This window comes from Scophthalmus maximus, chromosome 12 (genome assembly GCF_022379125.1).
Source record: "Scophthalmus maximus strain ysfricsl-2021 chromosome 12, ASM2237912v1, whole genome shotgun sequence".
Taxonomy (NCBI): Eukaryota; Metazoa; Chordata; class Actinopteri; order Pleuronectiformes; family Scophthalmidae; genus Scophthalmus; species Scophthalmus maximus.
Window position 1 is genome coordinate 12528273 of NC_061526.1, and position 23750 is coordinate 12552022.

Consider the following 23750-nt stretch of genomic DNA (forward strand, 5'->3'; position numbering starts at 1 on the left):
TGGATCACCAGCCCACATGGAGAGTCTTGGCGACAAACATTTCAAGACACTCTTGTCATTACAAAAGCCAAATCCAGATGTTAAAAATCCTTATCCATTTCAGTCTGTTTTAACAGGCTACATTAACTCATCAGCCAGGACTGACTGGACATTACAGATGAGAATCATTTGAACTGCACACTGTCGAGATTAACAGTTACAGACAAATCCTGAAGGCATATTAGTCGATTTGACCTGCTGGCGACAAACCAACAAGGAAAAACAGGATTGCTGTTGGAACAGCAAGTCAACTGTAAGTGAAGCCAACTACAGTATGTATTAAACAGAATAATAATTGTTGGTCTACCAGTGAACTTGTATCCTCTACCTGATACTGTCCACAAAACACGGATCAAACAAGTCTCCTCCTGTAAATATTTAGGCATCTATGGAATTCAAAAGAATCGGGCTGAACTTTTAACAGAGTAAGCGGCGACGAGGCACACTGTAAATACGGGGTGTTTATTAGCGTGTGTGTGTGTGTGTGTGTGTGTGTGTTTGTCAACGTCAGCCTGCTGATCTGCTGAAAAAAATTCTAGATGAAACACTGGTAATACCAACAAAAAGATGCAAGGCATCTGTTTTGAAAGCTTTTGTATATTATTTTCATAAACAGTGAGTGTGTACATTTTGACTGAAGGTTTGTTTGTTTTGCTGCTGTTTGTTGACATTTGTACTTGAATGCCCTGCATTTTTTTGTACTAATAAATGCCGCTGCAATCACCAATACAAAGTTGTTCAGATTTTTTTTCTATATCGTCAGAAATATCGACATCGCATATTGATTATCGTGATATAATTTTTAGGCTATATCGCCCAACCCTAATGTATATATGACAAACTGATCATACATTTTACGTATAAAATATTGATCTGAAAAGTAACTAGTAACACTAGCTGTGGAATAAATGCGGTGGACTTAAAAGTACAATATTTCCCTCTGAAATGGAGTGGAAGTATGAAGTAGCATGAAATGCCATGGGAATACTCAAGTACAAGTACCCCTAAAAGTACAGTATTTGGGTTAATATACTTAGCTACATTCCACCATTGAACTCCGATCAGAAATGTCGTCTTTAGCATTATTTCGCTGGTAATGTACAATGTAGGGCTGCAACAACGCGTCAATGTAATCGAGTCGATTCGTGTAGAATGCGTCGCACTGTTTACGTTCATCCCAAATGATGGCAACTCCTGTTCTGGAGTATGCAGAGAATGGAACTTACTCCAAAAAAGCTTGTGTTATGTGAGTGGCGTTGGAGCAGTTTGTTGCAGCAGTGAATGTGCGGTGCAAGTTTCAGTCTGTTGATAAACGCCGCAGAATCTGAAGACCGATGAAAAGTTTCTCTGTGTTATTTGCCGCTGTTGAGGAAGTAAACGGGGTGAGTCCCGGTCAGAGCGAGACAACACTTCGGCCCTGGAGGAAAAGGCTGCAAACTCAGATACTCACGTGAGTTAAGCGACGCAGAAATTTGCGTCAAACAGCGTCACACATAAACTACGTTTTACCTTTAATATTTTGCCATGAGAAGTTGTGTTTTGATCCATAAATTCGCTCCCATTAATGAGTTTTCCAGTGAGGAACCTCACATGGAACATCTGACCATGTCCATATAAAGCCTGTAACTTTGCTCTGCTTCACTTTATCAGCATGAAATTTGCAGAGATAATGTTCCGATGTTGTTCTATGGATTGTGTATGGATGGTTTTTTGTCGTTTTGTTGCTTCATCTGCATTATTACATTAGGTTTTCTTTCGTCATCGGGGGAAACGTTCAACGTGGAAAACCAGACTTTTAAATTGTTTACTTGTAAATGCGACCACTGGAACTGTTTGGTTGGAGGGCGTGTCAAACTGCGAGTCCTGGACAAAGCAGTTTGGTGTGAATACATGTCACTTTACCGTTCGTTAAACTTCCATCGACGTAGTAGATGATGTCATTGATGTTGGTTTGCACTCAGCTGACAAGGTATGGATGCAGCTACGTGGTTAGCTTTTCCAGCTCTGCATCTCACCAACTAGGTAAGAATGTAGCGTGAATGACGCATGTCGGTGCACGTGTACACCGATACAGGTCCATCAGGGCTACCGATTGGGATATGTATTGGTCATTTATGTGAAGCAATGTACATCTTTCAAACGTCGAAAAACCAATTTCATTAGGACGATAACCTGTCTGATAATCCTAACCCTTCTTTCATAGATTACAAGGCAGGCAAAGGCTAATAACAAACACAGCCAGGCTATTAAGTTATGGCCTGTCAATTCTCATTTGATTGTGTTAACTTCAGCGCATGAGATGAAGTAGTAATAATAAGAATGGAGCCGTGGGCCTTTAAGAGGCAACAGCAAAGGGGAGAGCATAGAAGCGAAGGCAGTGGTCAGGTTAGCTCGTGTTTCAAACGCTAACACCGTTGAGACGAATCGTTTTTTCAGCAGCAATTTCTGAAACCACCGTTGGGTAAATGAAGGGCAGACGCTCTCTTATAGGGTTACTCGGGCAACTGTTCCGTTGACTCGCTGACCCACGGTGTGTTTAAATTCGAACACGTCGGGAACATTGACAGCGACATACGGATCAAAAAGCAGCGGAGGCTACGCGACACAGTGACAGACTGACGCTACCGACAATCCCCGACGAGCAGGTTTCACAATGAGACAAACTGAGTGTGCTTGTCAAGAGAGGGGGGAGCGTTTGTGTCGCGTATACATTCGTGGCTCTCAGCGTGGCCTTAATGAAGCGGGGCTGGACACCAACGCTCAGCGCACGCTCACACGTTTGACACCGGTTCACATCGCCGCAGCTAAGCCCGGCCAGCATTGCCAGGCTAGCTAGAAAGCTAACATCGGATGGCTGCAAGGGTTGACTGTTACCGGAAACCCCCCCCCCCCCCCAAAGTATAGACTTCGTCACACTGCCTACAATCTCGTGCACCGGCCGCACGGATTCACCGCGGCGGAAAAGACCACCGGGGCCGGGCGTTCACGTTAAGGCGAACATCTGCCTAGCGGGGCTCCTAGCTTCGCTATGCAGCAGGAGGCGGGGGGTGGGGGGGGGGCTAGCGTTAGCCGCTTTAGCATCGTTAGCTGCCGCTTTAGCATCGTTAGCTGCCTGCCACCCCCCACCCCCCACCACCGGTGGTTTTTGCAGGAGGTATCGGAGTCGTCGTCGCCGTCCCCGTCGTCGCCCCCCCCCCCTTTCAAAAAGAACGCACGGCAACGAACACACAGACGCCCTTCGCACACTCGGGCTCGGGCGTGCTGCGTTTCGCGTGTGTGTGCGTGCGTGCGACGGGCGGCGGGGTCCGAGAGGCATACCTCGGGATGGAGAATAGGGACGCAGCCAGCTTCTTTCTCATATTCCTCCATAGCGTCGGCCATCTTGGTGGTGATGTCCGCAGAGCATTGTGGGTAACCAGAGGCTGGTGTAGTAGAAACAAACAAGGGGAAGGGGAGAAGAGAGGAGCTGTCTGAAAAAAAACAACAAAAAAAACAGATGAAGGGCAGGCCTCATCACACAGAAGGTCACTTGATCAAACCAAATGATCTGGTGGAGGGTTGGAGTAATGTACAGCAAAAGATAAATAATATCAAATACAATTTATATAATATTTACTATGGCAAATGAAGGCTCTACGCTTTTATGTCAGAGTGGCCTCAGATCTCTTGCCCAGACTTTCTTCAGCTTCTTGTGTCATAACTTTGAAACCATTATTTTATTAAAATTACATAATACACAAGTGATGATGTTTTTTCTTCTTCTTACATTAAGGAAAACAAAATGAGAGCTGCCGTGTCCCACTGCTCATTGGCCGCAAGTCTGTGTCGTAGGGAGGTTGACTATAACACCATCCAGTGACAACACTAATTCTGCGTATTGCTGGGTACTTGGGCGACAGCGGAGAAGGCAAGATGGGAGGCCAGGTGTGCCCCTGTGTTAGCACGTTTGTAGGATGATGATGCCAGGATGTGGCAGGTGCAGGGTTCAGGACAGACTCTTCACCTCAGCCACATTAACCAAAGCTACATCTGTTACAGAAACAGTATCAAAGAATTGCTGAAAAAATGGCCATCAATTAAAAAAAATAAAAAATAATTTCAGTTCAGACTCACAGATCCACACCCCTACAAAAAAAATAGCAAAAGCAACCAAATATGGTTTTAGTTCCTCTCAAACCACCTCACATCTTCATCACCATGGATCGTGTACATTTGCAAAGCCAGGGACAGCTCTCGCACGACCACATACCTGGTAACCTTAATATCTGTGTGAGAATTTATTGTTATTATAGGTTTTTTTTGTCCTCTTCACCATAAAGAAGCATTGATCGCCTAGCTTGTTTCTGTGTATCAACACTCACAAGATGCTTGGCCTTATGATCAATTGTTCCGGGGGCCATTCTTCTGTGAGCAAAAGTCTGAGCCCAACCAGAATGTATTCAAAATGATTTATTTGTTCACCTGTAGACCATTTTTGGGTTAACTCACCATATTCGAAATATGTAGCCCTTACTACGTTATTAACAGCGTAATAAGGTTAATTTGCAATTGCGTTCTACATTGGGTCCTGACCACACTTCAAATACACAAAGGTTTATTAAGCTTTGTTTATAGAACAAGGACAAGATTTCATCAGCAGATAAAATAGAAAAAAACTGCTTGTTTTAATTTATTTGATTTCTAATTCCAGTGATTGAGTCCCTTTCTAACACCACTTATTATTCTTCAGTCATTGTGCATGCTTTATTATTTTTTTGTTGGTTTTCTTTTCTTTTTATTTGGAAGGCCCTCAAACCGTATGAATTTAGTAAACATATTCACAGCTGATATACCTGAGAATCCTATGTTTGCTTATACAACACGCATAGTACACATAGTTTACCATGTACTATGTCCTGCATGTGTGTAATAAACGCCTATTGCCGATTCAGTCTTAGACTGAAACAGTTGCTTACTAATATTTTGGGGGAAAAAACATTATCTGTTTTCTGCAGCGACAAATCAGGTCAGAAACAGGATTTGAATGATTGTCGGACAACAAATCCCTCCAAAGAAATCTGGACGGGGGAAATTATATCTGGGGAGACAGACGGTCCACAAAACAGGTTTTAGTCTTGGATGCAAGGAGCTATTCGTGCATTAAAAACAAACACACTGCTTGTTTCTCCAGTGGCCAAGTATCAAATTGTCCTGTGGAAATCTGCAGACATAAGATTTCACAACACCCAATGGAAAAACAAAGTCAATTGCAGTTCCTAATTTGTGTCTCTAGATGTTCCCCATATCACACCTCTCGCACACATTTTAGCCACTAGATGTCAGGCTTTACCAATCATGCGTGCATTAGCAATCCTGAGTTTATGAACCTATGATTTGACGGTGAGCTTGCAATATTATCATCTCCTATGAAATCACACGCACACACACAAGCACTAGGGCCCATTAGAGTAAATTCACAACCATGATTTTAGAAGCATGCTGTAGATATAATTATAACAAATATTCGACTACACTAATAATTACATTAATATTTAAATGATATATACGACGTAAATTAGTTTACACATAGAAAAACCTGATCGCACCCACTCATAGCGTCATCATAATGCACAACACTCTATGACATGGCATGCACAACTAAATGGTCTCCATTATCGATCTGAGGCATTCAGCAGTGTTTATAGTGAAAGTGGACGGGCGGTTGAGATGTCCTGGGCAGCCAGGCAAATCAAACGATCACCGAGCACAGAGGAGAGGGGAAGTCTAGTCAAGTTGCACTGTCAGAAATCAGGAACAGCGTATTGAGTGTTTGAGCTTCAAAATAAAGTCCGAATCGATCGTTGGTCCCAAAATTTAATGGAAATCGGCATGGAAAGAAAAAATACTCCTGCTACCACAATGACTAATTGTTTATAAGCATATGAACGGATTTTCAATTCCTCTGTATTTCTGGAACATATTGCAGTAATAGACAATAAAGTTGACTTGACTTGATCTTTATTTTTTACACTACATCAGGCACAACATTAATTAATTGTAACTGTAATTTAAAAAAAAGCAGTTCAATAAACAGTGGGACTTTAATAAACAGTGACAAAATAGCATAATGCAGCAAACAATATCAGAAGTCGGTGTGAAGCAATATCCAGGTAGTAAGATAATAAATAACAAAACAATGACAAAATGATAAAAAGACCTGTATTTTAAAACATTAAAACTAAAATTAAGGGTTTTTCCATGAACATAGTTCAACTTTAAGATGAGGGGAAATCAAGCTGTGGCGCATGAAGGGCATTAAGCCCCAAAGCAGAAAATGAATACACGAATAATAATAATTATTATTATAATTATCATAATATTAGAACTCCTGCTCCTCCTCCTCCAACCACCATCACCACCGCCACAACTACTACTAATAAAACTACTTATAATAAAATGGTAAATATCTTATGCAAATTTAAAATCAATATCTGAATGGTGATCAATTTTGAGTGTTGACACAGAAGGAAACAGGCGTAGAAACAAATTTAAAGCCGGGAAAAGGTGTATTATTCGATCATGCATTTATATATATATTATTTAAGATGCAAGACTCGATACATTCAAGAGCAATCGTGATAAAGGAAATCAGTTTTTATATTTCAACAAAATAACAATGGCTTTTAGTTTGAAATTCGCAAACGGAAATGCTGCGTATTATTGTCGCTTTGACCTTCCCCCCCCCCCCCCCCCACTCAGACCCGTGACAGAGCTGCGCAGGCGGGCTAGTGGCTAACAGGATATATCGGTGGTTTTTACTCACAGCAGAAAAAGCAACACCGGCGTTCGCGACGTGGCGTCTGTGCTCGTCCGAACGCGAACCATTTGGACCGTACAAGACGCGGCTGAACGGAGAGAGGGCTGCTGCTGCTGCTGCTGCTGCTGGTGGTGGTGGTGGGGCATGGCGGCCACGACGGGCTGAAGCACTGACTGCCCACTGATAAAACATCACAACGTCGCGTCGGCTAACAGTTAGCACTGAGCGGACAGCCTTGTGTTTTCCTTCCGCGAGCCAAGTCAGAGAACCCAACCGGCAAGAAGGCCCCCCCCCCCCCCCCCCCCTCACACACACACACACCCACACCCAACAACGAAGCAGAGGTGAGTGCCACGAACACAAAAATACGAGTTTGCTCAGTGTCTCTGTGTGCGTACGTACGTGTGTGTGTGTGTGTGTGTGACGACTTGACAGCCGTGACGCCGCAGCATAGTGCGACGCGTACTATGACGTAACAAGCCAAGGGTTAGCGGGAAGCTAAGCGACGCGGCAGGGTCTCCATCTCTGCGTGCTCACCGTCCACGTACTCTGCAGCGACCCCCCCCCCCCCCCTCTCATCCTTTCGACGACCCGTCCCGCATGTAATCGAAGGTGTTTGGCCTTTTAATGCAGCCGGTGTGGCGCCAAAAAGTGATTTCCGTACCTTTTTTTTAGCAGGTATTATGCTGTGTTTTATGGGATATTGTGGCCCATTTAAAGGTGCATGGGTTATAATCTAGGAGAGAGCAGGTAAATATATGCAGTCATAAGACTAATTGCAATTTATTGTATACATAACCCATTACCATAGGTATCTTGTTAATTACAGTGATAACTATGAATTATTACTGTAATATTAGACATACAAATGCATACAAACCATGCCTGATTACGATAGAAACGGCAAACCCCGAGACGTTAACGTCTCACAAAGACTGCGGACGTAACGGTGTGTATGTGTTTGTGGCCGGTATGAAAGTTGGATCCAGATAAAAATCCGTTTCTGGCGGGCGATCACCTTTTGGCACCACACCGGCCAGGGCCCCAAGTGGTGACTGTACCATTTCAAAATTTCCTCCAACCACAGTGTGACCTGGCGTGCTTCGATGGCCATTTCGGCTTTGTTGTTCTTCAGGAAAGGTGCTGACAATAGTTCTGCTCCATGATCCTGCTGCAGGGGTTGCATGTCTGCTCTCCCACCCCCCTCCTCTCCAAGCCCTGGTGCTCTGTTACCACTTTCACCTGACAAGGAGCCCAGAGCAGCAACAGGAGCCCGACCGGCTTTAAGACTTGTTCCTAATTGTGTCAGACCAACCGATGCATCCGGTGGCTCCTGGCCTGTTACCGGATATCTGGTATCAATCAGCCTGTCATGGTGTGTCCTCCTGTTATTTTATGTAACTTTCTCCTCTGCTGAGTGTTAAGGTTAGGTGTTAGGTTTGGTAGTTTTAACACTTTTAAGGCCTTGGATGTCCGTTCTTTTTCACCCCCTGCACACCATGGGTGTTGTGAGAAGCATGAAATATGGATCGGAAGCAACAACTGCAAGTCTTGTCTCCTGGCATAAACAGCAAAACCACGAGCATTTGCTGCTTTGATGACAACACCCCACCAGTATGCATGTTTTCTGTGTACCTGGGGCCGAATCGGCTTCTGCCAGTCACACGCCGTACTTTCACGTTTTCCGGCCCTCTCGGGTATTTGCATATACATAAAGGGTAAATCCCAGACTTTCCATGACAAACTTTGGTTAAGGTTGATTTCGCTCAATCCAGGCAGGGTCACGACCAGGTGGCCGCCATTCTCATTTGTCAGGCAAATGGAGTTTCCACTCAGCCCGTCTCCAATGACAGCGCACTACTCTTGTGGATGGACGCGCTTAGTCTTGAATTTGAATTCTGAATCTATTCGGGTGCATCAGAATTCTATCAATGCCGACAGGCAAAGGCCACATTGAATTATTTTCATTATCAATCCATCTGACAATTATTTTCTCAAGTAATCAATTATTGCCATAAAACTCTTCATTGTACCCAGGGTGCCTCTTACAAGGATAGAACATTTTTTTGATGTTGATTTGACAATGTAAGGGCGAATGAGTAAAGACAGCATCTGCATTTAGATTGGTTTCCCCATAATAAGCCTGGCTTTCACCGTGCAGTGCTGTCAGCGCCTCTGTGTTCCCCCGGGTAGTGGAAACGGCAGAGTTACTGAGGAAACTCTAGCCGGTAAAAGGAGAAGAGCCTCGTTGTTGGCAGGAGGCAACGGTAGATGAAGACAGAGAGCGATTAAAACACTGAGGTGACGTAAGAGCCAATATTTCATACTATCGGTAAGTAACACAACCTGCCCACGTTTTAACACAACTGGCGTTTCTACTCTGCCTTCATAGCACTGAGAATGTTGTTTCTTAGCTGGGATTGGTTCAACCCCCCGCGACCCTTAAAGGGTGAGGCAGTATAGTGGATGGATGGATGGATGGAGGGTTGTATCTTGCTCTGGAGTGGAGCCAGGCTGATTAGCGGTCGCTGTGTTGCAATAACAACTTTGAATCGCTACAGAGGAAAGTTTGAAAAGTTGTCTGGCGATTAATTAAGTAATTGATTACTGATCAATTAACTGTTGCAGCTCTAATTGAAACAGTTGATGGATTGTCACAAATCGTAAAAATGTATTAGTTGACTAACCATTTAAGCTCTAACCTGCCTTATTGTGTAAAGTGAAAGTTTGCACTCAGTAGGTTAAAATGCAGTAGGTTAAAAAAATTGCAGTGGGGGGGTGTCATGACACCTTGTCTCTGCTCGGCGTGTATCACAAATATGTCATTCTGTGGTTAAGACCAGATTCTGGTGCACAAATGGCTCACTTCAAAGCCACTTTGCTTTAATTACCAATTTGACACCTTATTATACAGGTAAATGTATAATTTACAGTTATTGCTACATGTCTGAAAGCATTTATGGAGACCAAGGGCCATGAAAAGTACGAGAGCATTAGTGGAACCATTTACCTTGAGATGCACACAGTTGTATTAATGAGGCAGATTAATTATGCAAACTGCCGGGCGAGAGCACTAACTCGTGGGAGAAGAGAGGCGGTTTCTTTGTGCATTAGCCAATGACCAAGGCCGGTGTCTGCAGAAAAGGTTTTGAGCATGGTGAAACAATTCTCTCCTACCATGCATTAGGTAAATTAGGTGTGTATGTAAAATCCCAAATATGGGACTGGAATGCTACATGTCCACATTAGCCTCGACGCTTGTTCTCACAGAGCTGAAGGGTGTGGTCTCGTGACCACAGCGCTGTAGCTTTCTTTAGCCCTTTCATTGTTGTGTATGTTTGCACATGCTTGAGATATCAGATGATATATCTTATTCCTTCAGTTATGGTTTGCAGAGCATGAAAGCTTTTTTCGTCAAAAACACCTTGTTTATCATAGAATCTCCATATGACTCCTGCTGTGAAAAAAAATAGATCTATTGAGGGGTTGTTTTCACTATCCCATAGTTTCAGTATACAACATCAGTTTCCTTTCATGACACAAAGATTGTGCACTTAGTTGTTGCCTGAGCCTCCCACAGATCTCTATTTAGATGCAAAACATGCTACTATTGATGAGCTGAAATGGAACCACTATGGTCAATATTTGTATGTTGCTTTTCGTCTTGTTCGCGAAGATATTTGAAGTATTTGAAAATGTCGATTGTTGCAAATTTTAAGGAACTAACCTAAAAGGTTTTCTTTTTTTCTTCTTCTTTTTTTCAGTGGAAAATGAATCACTCAGTTACACAAAGATGGATTCCTGCCATCAGGAGTACATGAGTGTGACTCGCAGCAACTTGTCTGCACAATAAAATTCACTGGAAACTGCACACGGGTTGCGTCTGTTCCGTCATGAAGCCTGTTTTGGTTTGTGAAATCCATGAATTCAACAGTGTGTTGAAATATTGGTCACTAAAATTGCGATATGAATTGTTCATACCATTTAATTCAAACCTCTGCACAGTAGAAACATAACAATTTGGCTCTTGTTAAAGTCACTTATGATCCTTGCCAGTTTTTCCATCTTCCAACACATCAACTTCAATACTACTACTACTTATAATAATAATAATAATAATAATAAGACATATTCTATAAATTCTATAATAATTATGATAAAAACAACAATAATATATCCCTTTACGGATACCATTCCAATGAGATAATCAATGTCATTCACTTCAGTTGGCACTGATAGTTCCATTCCTTGAAGGGCTTCACAGCAGCATCATTATGAAACAATGAAACAACGCCCACAAGCCAGCGAGTTACAAGTCCCTCTCTCTCCCTTTCTCGCCCTCCAGACTGAAACACAACAGGAGCCATAACAAACGCTGTGTTGCTCATGAAGTTATTGAAATGCCAAGGCCGGTGCATCAGGGCGGGCTCACCTTCCCAGCAAGTACACCCGGACAGGCCACTGGCTGTGGTTTGGCTGATCGGACCCATTTGCTCTGACATTGCGCATGTGCTCAAAGTGACAAAGTCGACTCTCACTTCCTGCCAGAGTTTGATTTTATCCAGCAGTGGCACTCAAATCATGTTACATTTGGTCCCACTGTTTTGGTCCCAGTGAAAGCAGACGCTTTTATCCCAACGATTCCAAAGTTTAATGGTCTCCACCTTCATTGTTCTGAGGAGCTCGCCTGCCGTCTGCCCCTTGGCTACATCAAACAAAACGGAACAAACATGCCTTTAATTTGCACCTGTCTCCAGCGATGACGGGGTTTGATTAAGCGCAGTTTCTTGTGTCAGCCGAGCAACCCGGCACACTGCTGAGCTGGATTTGCTTATTTGATAAAGGAGCGTGGGCGCGTCAGGGCCTTTTATGAATGTCTCAGTCTATTAACTTCAGCGTCCACCCTCGGCAGGCCCCCGAGAGCCTTGCTTCGGTGGCCGGGGAACCCTATTATATTACTGCCCACATGTGCTGCTGCTTCTTCCTGCATCACAGGAAGATCTGCGTGTTTCAAAGCTACACAGGTGGGCTGCCTCCTCTAAAAAAAACGCTGGATACTCTGATGTCCTGGTAATAGTGGCCAGGTGAGACCTAAAATTAACTTTTCCTATTTGAGCAGGCAACAGCCAAATGATTGCTGTCTGTCAATGCCAGTATACAATAGGATTTGCTGTCACAAGTTTAGTTTAGTGTGACTTTGCAAAACCTTTTGGAAAACCAGACCAATTGCACCACATGTTGTATGTTGTTGACTTAAAATTATCCGGAACATTCTTACTAGAGCCCGGCCGATATGGATTTCTAGTGGCCAATGCTGATACCAATATCAGGGGTGGCCGACATATGTAAAAAAAAAAAAAAATGTGAAAGACCCTGACAAGTAGAATGATGCTAATGATCCCTGCAAAAGTGTCTGCTCCTTTGCTCTTTGGATTAATGATTATTGGACGTCTGTCGTCTTTGCTATCCACAAGCGATAAAGCAAGTCTTACTCCATAAGAGTCCTTGCACTCGCAGAGGAAACTTGCTTCGCTGCTTAACTGTCGTAACCAGCCTCCAGACAGAAGACCTCCAGTCCACCTCACAAAAATCCATGGTGTCTGAACTCGGGAGATGACTGATGAACGCCAGACTGAAATGAAGCTGGGCTCAGCACATAGTGAGGGACTGTAAATTGAATCCACACCTTGACCAAACCTACTGTAGAATTATACTGAGGGACAATCCAGCTGAGCCACAGAAGATCCGCAGGAGGAAAAAAGCAAACATCCTGCTGAAAACATTTGACAGGTGACTCGGATGGTAACCAGCGAACCGCGTTTTTTTACGTGACACATTGAAGTTGAATGACCGCAATCCACCGGTGCAGCTTTCTGAAGGCGTCAGCAAAATATGTCTCGGCTGTACCTTGTCTTTTTCTGTATTACTCTACCTAGGTGCCTTGGGCAAAGGTTTTTATTTTATTTGTAGTGGCAGCAAATACGTTCCTGCAGGATCCAAGACAATATACATACAGTACAATATACAAACCGTGAAATGATTTCTTAGGGATGTTAGTTCAAGTGCAGGACCAGCTATTTCAGTTTTTGAACAATTCGTTGGTTCCCAGTGCTCTTGATGTTGTAGTTACATTCCCAGCGTGAAGTTGCATTCCCATTTTTTTCTCACAGCTTGTCTTCTGTCTCCCTCTATTTTAAAACTGGTTGTGACTATTATGCATGTCAGACGGCCCTCAGAACTTAGGCTATATCCATAATAATACACTTTAGTCTTAAAACAGCATTTTAAAACAAAAACAATCTCTTTCCAGATAAGCGATTAAGCTCCGTATCAGAAATAATCGCCATCCATACTAACACACCTGAAAATGCACGAAATGCAGCAGTGTTAAAAAGTAAGAGCAGGGTTGGGGTGGGTGGTGTATCGATTGTTGCACTTGAGATTTATTAAATGACTATATGGCAAATGCCGGGACTACAAATTGTATCAAAATGTTGTAAAGGCACTGGCATAATACTTGATTTGAAGTTTGAAATTGTCCTAATAGAAACTGTTAATGAATATAATTAAGATTAAATAATGTTTTAATCCAGACATAGTTTTCAGGGACAACTAGAATCATCGTTTTTTAAACATCAAAACATATTAATGTGGATTTAGCCGAGGCATTGAAAAGTGTGAGAATTGTCCCCTTTAACAAATGGTAATAGCAAAAGTCCGGACCATTTTCCGTTTTTAATCTTAATCACCTTTTAATTAGAATACAGGTGGTGAATCAAAGAAAGATGGTGGTTGTGGCGTCATGTTAAAGCAATAATATTACACTGCACTATTCATTGCTTTTTTTTTATGAGCCTGCTCTATAGCTGCTTTTCTCTTGCTCATTCTCAGAGGAGAGTGTCATGTTCAGGAAAGAGGCAGTTTCACACCATACCAGATAAGTATTGTTCCCAACAAGCCTGTAAAAGTTTTTAGCTTTTGTCATGTTTTTATTAGTGTGCATCTCATGGCTGAACATGAATCTAGAAAACTTTTCTTTTGAATTGTTACTGTTTTCATAAGTTTTTCTTATCTCTCTCTCTCTTTTCAACATTTAATTGTTATCTGGAAATCCCTTTGGTCTCTGTTTTATCACTGTGTAGATAAGTTATCTCTGTGGGCCCCTCTCTCCACCTTCCGATCAGGCTGAGCAGGCTAGAACGAGTCTCTTGGAAGAGGATTCGGGCTGATAACTGCAGTTCTTTGCGGAGTGACAGGTGTCTTTGTTTGATTTTAACTCTGAGGTATTGTTGGAGAATCGAGCCTTTGGGCTGTGCCCTTACCTCCCTTTCACTTTAACCTCTAGCAGAACCTGTAGTAAGTGTGTGCCACAATGGCTGCAAAATTGACTCTACACATTGCTTTAAACAGTTTTCATTCTCATTAATCCCCTTCAAGAGGACTTCTCAGTGCAGTGGTGTAATCTCCTCACGGCTGTGACTTGTTCACTTTTCAGAAGGTCACGAGCATTCAGAAGATCATTTGCTGGCAGCATTTTGTCAGATCTTGGGAATGTGGTGAGGGAGATGGTTGAATTTTGACGCTGAACAAACAAAAGCTGAAAGAACCCAACTATGAATCTGTTAATTGTTTCTCCATTTCCCAGCCCCTAAGGATTTCTGCAAATGTCTTGTTTTTTCCGACCAACAGCTCAAGACCAAACGATACTCACTTTACTTCAACAGAAGATTAAGGAAACCAGCGAACATACACGTTTGAGAAGCTGCAACCAAATTTGAGGGTAATTCCTCAGAAGATGACACAATTGATTGATTGTCAGTGTAGATGTTGATTACTTTCCGGTCCAGGCTGATGCTTCGTACTGAATTAAAGCTCCAAGCAACTGTGTGATTGATTCCAACAGGATGCAACTATCTGTGGAGAGATAATAGAAGAGAGTGAGATAGAATTGTTGTCTTTTTTTTCAGACTATATTGAGGAGATTGCTTTTCCATTGGTCAATTGATGTTTTTAAGATTTAGGAGTTTCTAAAGACACCATGTTATGTTTCAGGAATTTGCTTAATGTAACTTTGTACAGAAACGAACCGGAATAGATGTATTGAATTGTCGAAACCAGACTGTTCAGCCATTCATGAGAACAACTCACAAACCAGATAAGGTTTTAGGTCATGGAGGTGTTCAGGCTGAATTATGGCAAGTCATTGCAAAATCTCTTGTCAGCCAGTGGCAGAGATGGTGGAGGGCTGCATTTGCTAAGAATACCTCATGCACACAGAATGCTGTGAGGTTGTTTGGATAGGTTTGATTAAATGTTGTCTTTATCCAATCGCCCTTGGCTATACATTGCTATGATATGGTGTGTGCTTGTGTATGTGTGTGTGTATATATACATACATTACGCATGTATTGTAATTGTTTGGGGTTTGGATATAGTGTGCAGTGTAGAATCCTTTAACACACCAACGTCAGCTCCCATCAGCCTGTTTGTGCCTCGGGAGTAAATTCGCAGCTGGGGGCTGGATGCAACCGCATGTTCTTTCTGCAGCTTTGTACAGCACACAACACAGTATATTACACACACACACACACACACACACACACACACACAAAAATACACACACAAACTTAAATTGCAGAGGCATGGTTAGTCGAGCGAACAGACTGCTTGAGGAAAAGACAGCTCATGCTTTTCATCTTAAAATCTAAAACAAATGCATCGTTACGTTTCCTCTTGTCCACCCCACTCCGACAGAATTCTTGTCATTCTTGTGTTGCCACAAAGGAATAAAGCTTCAAGTGCTATTTGTAAGAATTACCAGGAGCTGCTGGGACAGGGTCAGAACAGGAATTAACTGTACACTATGGCCATGCTGTGCACCTGATCAACGTGGAAGGTTTGTGTAGAAATATGACATTAGCGAAAAGATAAGGAGAATTCATTTTGATGTTATGAGACACAAGGGTGTGTCACCTTTGAGTTTAGGATGTGCAGCCTCCTTGTGGACATTTTGCAGACTGGTTAAGAAACAAAACATTGGCTTGGTTAATTGTAAGATGTAGCCTGACCCCATACAAATTCTTCATCTTCGGGTGTGAAGCTTTTTCCACTGGGTAATACTCTTCACGCAACTCCAGTGTTACCAATTACACCGGACATTTCAAGAGAAAAGACGTGTGTTGGCTCAGCGTCTGCAGAGCAATTATTTTTGTCTTTATCATTAAAATTGGCTGCCGGCAGTCTTTCTCTAGTGGTGTCTGGTGTGTGTGTGTGTGTGTCTGTGTATCAGAAGCGTTACCTCTAGATGCTGCCACCTTCCTTAGACGAAGTTTGAAGGTTAAATCTAAAATTTTGCCAAACAGCCAAAATGGATGATTTTGCTTTTCGCTTTGACAGAAAATTCTCCACCTAGTCGGTCAATTCTCATCTCATCATCGGATAAGACTTTTTCATTTATTCTGACTTACTGGTATTTTACTAGCTTGAGTTTTATGATAAACGTGGGCATTACCAATAAAAGAAATAAAAGGGAAAAGCTGGGCCGGAGCACAAGTACTGTAATCATTAGCTGTGTCCCAATTAGGGACCTTCAGAGGACATGATCTACGGGGCCAATGATGGCCACCTACTTTTGTCGGCCACGTAGACTGGGAAGGCAAAACCAGAACGAAGTCTGGTCTAAAGCGGATTTACTATTTACACGTCATCAGTGTGTTCTGCCCTTATCGCCATCACCTATAGCAACGGTGCCGCAGTTGCCCACAGAACGAGAAAGTTCGGCACCGGCACGCCAATAATTCCCGGGATAGGTTTGGCTGAGAAGGCCGTATCGGAAGGACGCATTTGTCAACCATGTTTGAAGGAGCCTTCGAAATGGGACAACCAAGTAGCGATCAAATCTTCAAATGTAGTCTTTGAAGGAGGCGGCCCCTTAATTGGGACACAGCTCATGTATATGGGATTTGTTAGAGAAAACGTACAAACAGAAGCTTTTTAAAAGCTTAATGAAACAACCGATTTCACTGAGAGGTATGTTCTACCTCCTGCAGGTATAGACACTAATAAATAGAGGTCCCATCAGTGTTGAGTCGGAGGGTAGGCTTATATGGAGAGCACAGTCTTGTCGTTACACTCAGTGAGCCAGCTCTCGCTGCTGCTCCACCACTGACATCGACAGCCTCGCAGCACCAGCTTTCATTTCATAGGAGGAGGGAGAGAAATATAGTGATGTCATCTCCATGTCTCTCTCTCTCTCTCTCTCTCTTCCTTTCTCTCTTCCTCTCTCAGAGGCTGTGTTGTGAATGTAATGGTGCTTGCTGCTGCCTGAGCTGCACGAGGTAGGTCCTTCATTCACCCACCTCCTTGTTGTCCTCCACACATGCATGCTGCTGTGTTTCAGTTTAAATTCTCTTGATCTTGTCAGACGTAATCTGTTTATGATCCTTTGTGTAATGATGTCACTTTTGTGGCTTCTTTTCGGTGTGTTCGCGGTTTGTATGTGTGTAGGAAAAAAGCTCCGTTAGGGTAACAGAAGCTAATAAATTGAGGCCACATCACACAACAGGCTGATTGTGTGTGTGGATGCCTGGCCAGCCGTTCAGACTGTGTCTGGTGTTAAACTGCAGATAGTTGTAGAAATCTCAGGCTGACAGCACCGCTCATGTCTACGGGATGTCTCTGAGCTTGTCTTCCAGCGCCACATTTTTTTTCCCCCCACGTGCCATTTTCTTTAAAGGTCATTCTCAGGTCATGGGAATACCGCCTACTGCTGTGACCTTTGTGCTATTTACTTCCTTATGATGATTGCAAACTCTTCAAAATGTACAATATGAACGGTTGCACCTTTACATCTCTTCCCCCTATTCTGTTATGTAAGAGGTATCACACACACACACACACACACACACACACACACACACACACACACACACACACACACACACACACACACACACACACACACACAAACAGACATATATTTCATGTCAGGCTGTGTGCGTCACACACATTTTCAGTGTGCGGCTCTGTGGTGGAGCTTGAGCTCTGTCGTCTCTTTGTTTTTCCTCTCAGTCTCTGTGGCAGTGATGGTTTTGTGCTGTCCGTCATGAGCCAACAGTCAGTTATAAAATCCAAGGAGCTGCAGTGTTTCTCCTTCAAGGATGTTCAATGATCTGGGGTCACCATAGTCTCCTTGACATCAAAGTTCAGACCTTCTCAGCCTCCTCTTCGTCATCAGCATTCCCCTCCACACATCAACCCCGACGGATCAGATAAACGGATGCCAATGAGCGCTGAGTCACCTTGTGGAATTTGAAAGCGAAAAACTGTTTTTTTGCTGGTGGTGCTTCACATGCATTCAGGAGAGATATTATTAAAAGAAAAGATTCACTTGGGAGTCAAGATAATATTAAAACCCTACAAGAGCACTGTGTCAATATGGGGAGGCAATAATGAGACTAATTATATAATCCAGAATCTGGTTTGTTTTATACGATAACTAGTTGAGCACTGGTTTGCCACATGTTATGTTGTGGCAAAGTCATGGAAACCGGCTTTAATGGAGTTAATGTGGCACATGAGATATTACTGAAGATATGTCACTGGATTGATATCAGCTGATGATCAAATTGTGGCAGGATGTGTGGCAGCAGATGCTGTCGTGACATGCGCTGTAGTAAAATGAACTAGAAACAGGTAATATCAGGGAGGGCAAAATAAAACATTTTAATGTCTGGTGATATTCTGTTTTATTCTCAATGTCAACCAATCTCATGTGAAGGCCAGTGATATCTGTGTACATTTGCAGGCTACATGTTATACTATATTTACACTAACAGGTTTTAGTTTTGCTATGTTTATGTCTTGCGTCTACACTAATCAAGTTTTTGAGCCCCCAAAATGGAGAACTTAAGAAAAACACCCCCTTGCCCCATTTTAGTTTGATAATTCCGTGGTTGCGTTAAAGTCTTGGCGGACAGAAACTAGAACATTTTGAAAACAATTACGCAGAAACACGGGTTTGCTTCCTGATCAGTTCTTATGAATATCACAATACAATACAGGGACAGGTACAGCATGTACAGACATCATGCACAAAACTAGGAACAGGAATGGCGGCGCTTTAATATTTAAATATGAAGATGTACAATCGGCAATTCAAAAGCCTTATTTTTCTAAACCACAGAATGTTGCGTAGTGATATGTTCTTTTCATGTGTCCTTACACTGAAAGTAGATGCTACCTTTTGTATTTGAATCTCTATTTTCCTACATGTACAGCATCAGTTTTCGCTGCATTGTCACTGACATTTATACACTTCTGTCCTTGTCACGGGGGTGAAAAGTGATTATTACTCTGGTAGAACAGTGCTGGATTCTCTATGGTCTAGCGAGGCAATCCTCTACTTCCGTCGTGGTTGATTAATATTCCTCACTCGCTGACCTACATGGATTAATTCTGTTTAAAGATGTCCCCTCCAGAGCACAGCACCAAACTGGGACAGGCAGTAGATTACGGTGGACCAAGCAACTTTATATTCACCTGTCCCCCTTCTCATGACTTTTATTTATTTTTTTTATCCATAGAGAGAAACACACACACACGCACAACGCCAATATATATATTTGAAAAGAAGTAAGTAGTGATTTTACAGTTTAGCCATAAACTTCATTATAAATAACTTAAAATAAAAAAGCACAAATACAACCAAATATATAGAACTTGAATTAAGGAAATAAACCATTTTTTAAATGTAAACATAAATGTACAGTTTAAAAAAAATTTTTATCGGTGCATATTGCCATACATTAATGCCAATGCTGACATGTTGAAATATCCAAAGGGCTCAATTCTACCTGTCCTTTTTTATGAGCTCTCAGTGGTGACGTGATGACGGAGATGTAACCCTGGAGGACTGCTGTGAAGCACTCATGTTCAAAGAGTTGGCTTCTTATGAGGAGCCCAATGATCTGAAAGAATACATAGAGACTGTGACAGCTGACATCAGAAAGCATATTGTTGATGTTACAGTCACTAAAACTGTCTACTCAAGGGCAAACCAGAAGCCGTGGCTGACAGCAAAGGTTTGGATAAGAGGATCTGAGATGCTGCAGTCAGACGTGGAGAAAATGCAGCCCTGAAAGCAGCAAGAACTAACCTGTCACGTGGCGTCCGGAGAAAGAATGGAATTATTATACAGAAAATCAACAGCCTCTTCGCTGAGCGCAGGGACGCACTGCTGGTGGAAGAGCACCCAGGCCATCACTTACTACAAAGCCCCACTGTAGACTTGTGACAGTGATGCCTCCCTTCCAGATGTGTTTAACAGCTCCGGTGCACAATTTGAGGAGTTGAATAATGCAGGAGATGAGGACGACCAGATGATCAGGTTCTGCATGTGACTTCTGACCGTGTGAGGAAGACCCTCCCCAGGGTTTAACCCTCAGAATAGTAGCAGGACCAGGCTAAAACTCGGGCTATGCCACCAAAGCTTGTGCCAACAGTCCTTCAACATCTCTCTGGCCCAAGCTGTCATCTCCACATGCATCAAGTCACGCACTATCATCCCGGTGCCGGTGCTGTGTGGGGTCTGAGTGAGCACACCTGTCATCATAGGTGCTTTTGCGAGGCACTGGAGTATCAAGACTTCCTCTTCCAGGCTGTACAAACATCTTCCCTCAAGCTGCAGATACTCTAGGATACTCATTAGCTTGAGGGTGTAACATATCATTGTAACATATCTTCTGCGTCTATGAAAAGGTTCTCTTTTTGTTAGTATAAATATTTTTCACCACACTAGCGGTTGGGCTGTATGGATGGCAGTGATGGTCAGTTTCTTGGTCTCTTAACCACTGTGGTTCTGTAAACTGACAGAAATGTCTCAACAACTACTGTCATATGTTCATGTGGATGTTGATATAATAATTATATAATTTAGTGCCAAATGTTAACATGCTAAACTAAGATGGATGTTGAACTTTAAAACCAGCTGAACATCAGCATGTAGTATTGTCATTGTAAGCAAGTTAACATGCTGACTTGAGCATTTAGGTGACAGCATCATTTTCACTAAGTGCAGCCTCACAGTGCTAATAGTATTTACCTTTAGACTCTTGCTTAGTTATTGTATTCCCCCATAGATCCTAATGCAGGATACATGGATGTGGTTAGTCTGTCCCTTCTTCCCCATAGTTTATCAAGTTCACAGCCCAGCAGTCGTCAGTCATCCTAATGAGTCTTGTTGGAACCTAGCCCCGAGGCAGCAAATTCTGGCGTCTGAGCCGCTGACACGGGTGTCAATTAAGTTGACAGCCTGCAAACACAGGTTTTTCGGGGGAATGGGCGACAAAATTTTGAAGGCCAAATTCAGACAAATCCCAGTATATAATAGTGTATTTATTTAAATAGTTTGCATTATCCTAATTTAAATTTAACTCTGCTCTTAGCTCATAACATCTCAACAAACCATTCCTGCCTGTTGCAAACACATTTTTAGCAGCACATGCTTTCCTTTTCAAAGAAAAAGCCTTTGCCGTGAGAGATTCTTGGTGGGCATTATCCTTGTATCATCAGTGACCAGCTGTCACCTCAAGGAATGGTGATTGAATTCTCAGATGAAACAATAATAGTACATATTGTTTTTTGCAGTGGTTTGGTTTTTGAATCATATGACTGAAGTGGGGAAAAATGCCAGTGACCAGAAGGCGACACTGTTATTATCTCATATGTTGAGATATGTTATCTCTGATCTTGCATTGTAGCTCTGTGTGTGTATCGCTTAACCAAAAGTAATCATTTACAAGCCACTCACCACTGATGTACCACTGTAGCTCTTGCTCCCGGGCTGTCGGAGAGCTGCCTCCCCCTTTGAGAGCAGACTGTAACCATCACTGCAATCAGCTTAGGATCCTGAAATGATTGCTGTCCTTGCCTGCCCTTGAGGAGAGCCCCACTGTTAATCTAAATACCAAACAGAATCACAGCATTCACTGCAGCAGGTTGAAATAAAAAACAAAACAAAAGTGACAAGCAATCAAACCAACATTTTCTGATTTGCTTTTAAAACCTATTGAATTCTGTTATGTATTTTTGGAAAGAAAAAATGTGATTTAAGTTAGTCTACATTCATTATATTTTGTTATATTTGTATCATGAGTATAATTATAGCATTTGGTCACCATAAATGGACCACAATTATGAATGTAATTGGACCCCAATTGCTCTGCAAGGTAATCAACTCAAATTCAAACTACTGATAATAAGGTTTATGGAAATAGCATATTTAAAAGAAGAAAACAAGAATGTAAAAAAAATAAGCTTTCAATAATCTTTTAGTGGGGGGTTATTTTCCCCCATTGATTTTGTAATATGTAACGTACATATTTTTGCCTTTCTCGTACTGGTATCATCCCATAAAATCACCACTTAGCCTGCCAGAAATATGCAGTACATGTTGAAAAGTGGTTTGGTATCCATTAGTCTAATCTTATTCTGCTGATTTATGTGCTGCTTGGCACAGTGTGCTCTCTTCTATTTGCTCACATGTAAATCCAATAATGTAGCAAATGACGCATATTCACATACCCTGTATTTCTGCCCTTGCCCTAGAGTATAAATCAGTGAGTCTTTCCTCTGAAAACATGCATAATTCGGTTGGTTTGTCAGTTTTAAGTGAAATATTGGTAGGAGGTTTCCTTCTATCTTTTTGTCACATGGAAAAACCCTTAAGCCAGTGTTTCCGGCTTTGTTTTGGGGCCACTGCCAAGCCTCAAGTTTAGGATTCCCTGTGCGTATGCCCTCTATCTTTGGCAATGATTCATAGAGCTGTCAGACTGTTTCGGTACGACCAAAACCAATTGTGATGTACCGGCTTGCGTGTCTGTCACTGGCATATCCTTTGTTAATGAAGTGCTATAGTTATTATATAATAAAAGGACAAAATAAATGGGTACTATATTTACAGCTATGCTGGTTAAGTTGGGTGCAGCGGTACTTTGTGCTAAATACAAACATCAGCAAACTACTATACTCAATGACAATGTTGACACTGATGTGTAGCAGGTATAATGTTACCATTGAGCCGTCTTTATGTGGTTGCCAGCTAGTTATCATTTCCTAATTATCACTTAACACAAATACAGCTGAGGCCATTCATTAATCGTGCAAGCAATACCTGAGTAAAAGCGATCGAATGGATCACTAAGGTGATTAGATTTCATCTTGTGGGTAACATAAAAGTGTCCAAAATTTAATGTTAATCCCTCTTGTAGTCCTTGAGATATTTTATTAAAAATAGGATAACATATTTTTATATGGGCAGCTGCAAAAATATAGCGCAGCTTCTAATGTAATGTGAATTTGGTCATCCTGAAAGAAGTTGTACTGGAATCTGAAGCAGGTGTTGCACTGACAGAGACTCTCTTGATAAGAGTGTCATCAAAAATACCAATAATGTAAATCAACGGCTTAGACCTTACTATGGGCTCAGAGATATGATACAGTGTATTTCATGGATTCCAGTTGGAAATTCACCTGTCATTGCCACAACACACTCAAACTTTCACATACAAATTGCCCAGGGGTTGCAGGTCTTGATGTATCGGTTGTTTTCCCACCTCATCCGGGCTGAGTCATGGGCTGATTGCTAAAGCTGGGTTTGAGAAAGAGTGGAAAGCATCTGCCATCAGCGTGACGGCTCCACGAGAGTTGAGGCAAGATGAAGTGTGTGTGTTGGCTGGTGCCAAGAGGCCATTGGAGCACTGGAGTGTTACATTAGTGGAATGACTGAGGATGGAGGGGGGGCTCTGTCCTCTGTCTGATATTAGGCACTATTTGTTCACTGCTTTCATCCTGCTACCTTTCCTATATTAGCTTCTTGGTACTTCTCCAATGAGCTCAGTATAACACATACTCATGT

The 23750-nt window shown here is 42.3% G+C and overlaps 2 protein-coding genes across 4 annotated transcripts in view; one reads left to right on the forward strand and one right to left on the reverse strand.

Moving 5' to 3' along the window:
• Positions 1 to 6975, reverse strand: part of zdhhc17 (zinc finger DHHC-type palmitoyltransferase 17) — a 37983-nt gene extending 31008 nt beyond the window's left edge. The window contains exons 1-2 of the mRNA XM_035620982.2: positions 6842 to 6975; positions 3358 to 3509 (exon numbers count right to left, since the gene is read on the reverse strand). Coding sequence (XP_035476875.1) covers positions 3358 to 3420 — 63 coding nt within the window. The 5' untranslated portion in view covers positions 3421 to 3509; positions 6842 to 6975. The remainder of the gene's footprint in view (positions 1 to 3357; positions 3510 to 6841) is intronic.
• A 91-nt stretch (positions 6976 to 7066) lies between these two features.
• Positions 7067 to 23750, forward strand: part of osbpl8 (oxysterol binding protein-like 8) — a 79997-nt gene continuing 63313 nt past the window's right edge. For 2 of the 3 annotated variants that reach the window (XM_035620930.2, XM_035620947.2), the window contains exon 1: positions 7067 to 7179. The gene's annotated coding sequence lies outside the window, so the exon portion shown is untranslated. Of the gene's footprint in view, positions 7180 to 17122; positions 17173 to 23750 lie in introns of all 3 variants that reach the window. The other variant, XM_035620939.2, reaches the window with a different exon arrangement.